Below are 5658 nucleotides of genomic sequence, written 5' to 3' on the forward strand. Positions count from 1 at the left end.
AGTAGTTCCCTACGCGATATCCAATACGATTTCTATATCTACTGAGAGCACTTATTCCGACAGTATCGCGACTAACTGCGACTTTAAACGATACTTTTGTCATATGTACAGACACAATGGCTGAAGATTTCAGAAGAATTAGATTCAAGTACTTTCCTAGACGATACTGCTTCGCGCTCTCGCAGTGAACGGACGCGTTTCCCCGGCCTTGGTCGTGCCTCCAAGTCTCGAATATTTGCCTGAGTATAAGGTGGTGCTAGCCGACGGTATTAAGGTGGTGTTGTTGGTGATCTTCATCTGGTGGTTTTGGTGGTATTCTTTGGTGATCTTCATCATGCCTGCCTGTTCGCAATGCAGCCAAGTTCTTAAGCGCACGCAGAAAACTGTAACCTGCCGCACTTGTGAAAAAGTGTTCCACCCTGCTTGCGCCTCGCTCAACGCCGCGGATTTGCAGCTGCTGGAGGACACTAGTCGTGCCTGGAACTGCGCCACCTGCATAGCGAAGTGTCGCTCCACCCGCGGTGATGACACCCCGATCAAAGCCCTGGACCCTGGATCTCTCTATGACAAGAGTCAATGTGAGGTTTCCAATCCCATATTGAAGGAGTTATTGGATCGTGTCAAGGTAATCCAAGAAAACCAAAGTGAGTTTGTGAATTCTATAAAAAACGACATAAGTGAACTAAAGAAAGTCATATCAACCTGGGAAAGCTTAATCAACGAACATAGCAAAACTATTTCTCTAATTAGCGAGTCACTATCAAATATAAGTGGTAAATTCGACGGTATGGTGGCTGAAAATGAAATTTTGTTGAAGCGAGTCGCTAACCTTGAAACTCAGTTGAACACATGGGAGCAGGACTCTCTACGGAATGTCGTAGAAATTCACGGGATCCCATTTAAGTCTGATGAGGTATTGGAGACCCTTGTCTGTCAAGTTGGGCTGGGCCTTGGGGTCAAGTTAGATACCAGTGATGTCGATTATGCATATAGACTGAAGGCCCGTTCAAACTTACCTAACAACAGACCCCCTTCCATCCGGGTTCGGTTCATGAGATCGAATTTAGCACGAGAAATACTGGAAGCTCGAAAAGCAAAAAGGAGTTTCTCAACAAGAGATGTTGGATTCAGTGATTCCCCTAACTACCCCATCTATGTCAATGAATCACTCAGTGCTTTGAATCGTAAAGTGTATGCTAAGGCGAGAGAGCTTAAAAAGAACGGTAAACTTAAATACTTATGGATAAGAGGGGGGAAAATATTTGCAAGGGAATGTGATGGGAGTGAGCGAATTCTTTTACGCACCGAAGGCGATCTCCATGCCCTTCAATGACCACTTTGACCACTCGTAACCACTTTGTTTGTGGTGATTATCATGTGATAGCAATTTCTGAATCCTGGTTGAAACCATGTGTGCCCACTGAATATGTTAATTTGGATAATTATATATTGTTACGAAACGACAGGTTGGAACGAAGTGGTGGAGGTGTGTGTGTATATATCAAAGAGAATCTCAATGGAAAGATACTGTCCTGTGTCAATGAAAACTTCAAGCTTGAATTTATGTTTGTTGAAATAACATGTCCTCTTGGAAAGATTTTACTCGGTGTTGTTTACAGACCTCCTAAGGTTGGTTACTTGAGTGAATGTTTTGAATGTACGCTGGCAGGCTTCCTTCCGTCATATAATAACATACTTAATTTGTGGTGACTTTAACTCGGATCTTTTAAAGATTACGCATGACAGTAACTACATAAGAGACCTATGTTTCAGGTTCAATCTGTCTTTAGTACCATCTCATCCAACTCATCATCGGCTCACATCAAGTACTCTATTAGATAAATTTATTATAGATGACCTTTCTAAAATAAAGGAACATGGCCAATATCCAGTTCCTTTCTTATCTGATCATGATTTAATATACATAAAATTTAATCTTAAGGTGCCAAAAATGAAAGAGAAGGTAATTTGCTACCGCGATTTCAGTAAATTTGTTCTCCGTAATTTTCAAGAAGAATTTGATAATATGCCATGGGCAGACTTCATGTCCACCAATTCTGTAGATACCAAGGTATCAACCCTTATGATTAATTTAAATCAATTATTAGATATTCATGTCCCACTAAAAAGTTTTACTCCGAAACGAAACCAACTTCCATGGATAACCCCGGAAATAAAAAATATTATCAATTAAAGGGACATAATTCGCCGCAGTTACACAAGGAGAAAATCTAAAAAACTTTTTCTGGAGTATAAAAAACCGAGAAATTAATTAATTAATTAGTTAATCAATTCAAAATGAAAATGTTTGTTTATTTACTCGAAAAATAAGATTGTAATTAAAATATTGTAATATATTTGTCATTAATACTGTTAAATTGTATTTTCACTTTTTCTATGTTGTTCACTGCAGAGACTTAACTGTAAAATTTGATATGTTCTATAGGACAAGGTCCTAGAACAATAAATTTATTATTATTATTATTATTATTATACCAAACACAATTTCTCTATCTATTGAGAGAACTTATAACGATACTATCTTGACTAACTACGACTTTAAACGCCACTTTTATCATAAGCACAGACGCATGAAAGAAAAAATTTCAGAAGAATTAGATACAAGTGGTTATCGACACGATAGCAAACAAAATTTCTCTATTTATTAATTGTACGACCCTAAACTCACAGACTACGAATTTAAACGCCACTTTTGTCATAATCAAAGGCAAAATGGCAGAAGGAAAAAAATAAATTGAAGTGCTTCTCTAAAGAATAGCAAAACGTCATATCTATCCATTGAGTGCACCAATTGGGCCTGTGTACCGGAACTAGCACCTTCCTGACAGCTTTTAAGCCACGTTTAATATACTAGTTTGTAGAAAAATTAACCAGATATTTTGCGCTTGGATACCCCTTGTTTATTTCTAAAATAAGTTTGCGAATGTTAAAGAATTCCGTCAAAAAAATTTCGATACGCCAAAGGTGAGCCGTAACCTTAGCAAACATTTCGAAGCAGCGAACACGTTCCAAGTCTTCAGTGAATAGGTACCTGTGTCCCTAGCAGGCGCTGGAATAATGCAAATACGTATCTCCCTCAGGAGCTGCAAGAAACCCGGTGAGCGCACGAGACCTTTCGTGTCCGCGATAATGCGAACGCGTGGAAGTGGATATCGCACATCATGTTCGTCCGAGCTTCATAGTGCGCAGTGTCCTTCCGCGACGCAATCTGAACCCGGGCCTTCGCCCGCCGCGGAGCAAACACACGAACTAATTACCAACCACACTGCTCCTCCTCCACTCCCGATTTTCCACCCCATACGGTGGTGTCTAGCGTTTTAACACGTTCGCTGCCGGGCCCGAATTCTGCTGTCATTCCGCGTGTGCCAGGCGAATATTTTCGAACCTATTACCAAACGGCAATAATGATATTGAGCCTATCTCCGGGTTTTACTAATATTTCTCGGTATATTTACACTCATTACGTGATGCGCTATCGCTTGTAACTTTATTCACGTGCGACGCCATAGGGCGTCTCCCCACTTTTGACAATGCCTAAAATTTGATGAGACGCCATTTGGCGGCTCAGGCAATTGGATCTGCGTTCCAACTTTTTAGTGTACACTCAAAAGCTATGATTGAAAATAATGTTAAAGAAATTTTAATTGTTGATTATGCTTTTAATAATATTTCATATCGTATCCGGAGATGATTAGTACAATGATTTAAATTTGGGAGGCTTAGGTACGGCTGATCTGGACAGATCATAAATTTTTGTAGAAACACGTTTGGCTTTACTGAGGGCAACTTTGCGTCTCATCGTCTGCAAGAATTCTTTGTAACATCCGCGACAGCCAACACGGGCTTTTCTAAAATGAAGAAACAGCGCTAAAAAGAGTGCGAAAAATACTAATTCTCGATTTTATGTAATGATAATTTTATCCTCTAAATTACCAGACTTCGAAGACTTCCTTCAGTGTTATTTGCATTTACCAGGTAGTGCGTCAATTTTTTTAGACCCTATCAACGGAATCCCGAAGAATATGCAGTCATTCTTCTATAATTTAACGTCTTCACTGCTGAAGAGAGATCATGTGGGCACCTAGATTCCGTGTTTCATTCCACAGTTTAAAAGCATTAACAGTGCAAGTCCCAAAAAGAGCATCATCGGCCACCTTCTGGTACCACCTCACTGTTTTTCGATAAGTGCAGTGATACAACGAAAGGGTGTCGGGCAACGAAAGGGCAATGTCAATTCCTCCCTTTATTTTATTGTACTCAATCACCATCTTTGGCTTAGTAACCACTTCCCCTCTTCGATTTCTTTCCCCGTTGGGATTATCTCCAATCTGATGGTGATGGAGATCATGAATACGTCGCGCTGATCTTTCCATTTCTTTACCGTTGCTCCACAAGTTTTTCATTGCACTGAAATGCCTTTCTTTAATTTAGCAGTCGTTATTTCTCTTGACAGCCCTTTCCTATTTTTCCTAATGGTTCCCACAAAATGAGACTTATCTCCCAAGATTTCTTTCCATAAGCGTGGGATGAATCACCTCACTAGAAGTATCTAAACATTACAGCAGGAGCAGGGGTGCCGACTTACAAAAATATTGGGGGGCCCAAACCGGGGACCTTGTCTCTGTAAATTTTATAAGTAGTGAATTTTAAGTTTTTTAAGCATTTTAGAAGAGTCATATGATCGACATTAGAACCCTGATCACTCGAATCTCGATATCTGGACACTCCGGGGAAAATTGACAAGCATGACACATTTTTTCTTCACATCTGTAACGAATTTTTGGGGGGGCTCGGGCCCCCTCAGGCCCCGTGGAGTCGGTGACACTGAGCAGGAGTTATTAGAAGGTGAATAAAAAAATTGGAATAAGTAATCATACCTGTATTAGAAGAAGAAAGATTACCTGACTCTGAGGATTCATACGACTCCTCAGACACCCTGAATTAACGGTGTCTCCTTCAGAAAATCCTTCAAGGTCGTTGGTGGAAGCCGAATTGTCAGAATGAAACATATGCTCGATTTCTTCTTCGTTAAAACGTTTCTTTCCCCCAATAATGCGTGACGGAGTACACATGATATATTCACTAAACTGGTTATCACTTCCGTATCGAAGGCACGGACACAGAGAATAAATTTGGTATACTGATGCGCTCCTCATTCGATTAGGTATGAGCGACAACTGAGGGAAGGAAAACAACGAAAAAAAAGCTCTGCAAATGTAATTTGAAACATTGTGTGGAGATATAATACCTCAAGCTTCCACTTGAAACATAGAATGATATAGCCATTGAAATATGCCACTCCCGAAAAAAACACGAGAAACCGAAGGCGAAAAAAAATGAAATTCGAGCTGAAATGTGTTACCAATACCCTCCCTTGACAGAAGATAACATTGTCTCGTCAGTGCATTAGGAAATGTAGCTTCAATTTCAAGTTATATACACCGCTTGATGATTCAACGAAAACGCTACTTTGACGCCCATTGGCGTCTCACTAGTTGCGTCCAGCAGCAATGCGAGACGCCATATGGCGTCTCACTAACTCGGATTTGAAGTTATGTGAGACGCCCTATGGCGGCGCGTGGCAGGGAACGTGTTAAGCGGGCGTGCTAGCCCGCTGGGCAATCCGTTAAGATTAAA

At 40.5% G+C, this 5658-nt stretch overlaps 1 protein-coding gene across 1 annotated transcript; it reads left to right on the plus strand.

The window, feature by feature from the left end:
• The first annotated feature begins 334 nt into the window (after positions 1-334).
• Positions 335-1333, plus strand: LOC124153182. The gene has a single exon (XM_046526284.1). It carries the CDS (start codon positions 335-337, stop codon positions 1331-1333), a length of 999 nt encoding a protein of 332 aa, XP_046382240.1.
• The last annotated feature ends 4325 nt before the right edge of the window (positions 1334-5658 follow it).

This window comes from Ischnura elegans, chromosome 2, assembly GCF_921293095.1.
Source record: "Ischnura elegans chromosome 2, ioIscEleg1.1, whole genome shotgun sequence".
Taxonomy (NCBI): Eukaryota; Metazoa; Arthropoda; class Insecta; order Odonata; family Coenagrionidae; genus Ischnura; species Ischnura elegans.

Bases quoted from the DNA above. Each gene is read 5' to 3' on its own strand.
- LOC124153182 (XM_046526284.1), top strand. From the start codon at position 335: ATGCCTGCCTGTTCGCAATGCAGCCAAGTTCTTAAGCGCACGCAGAAA.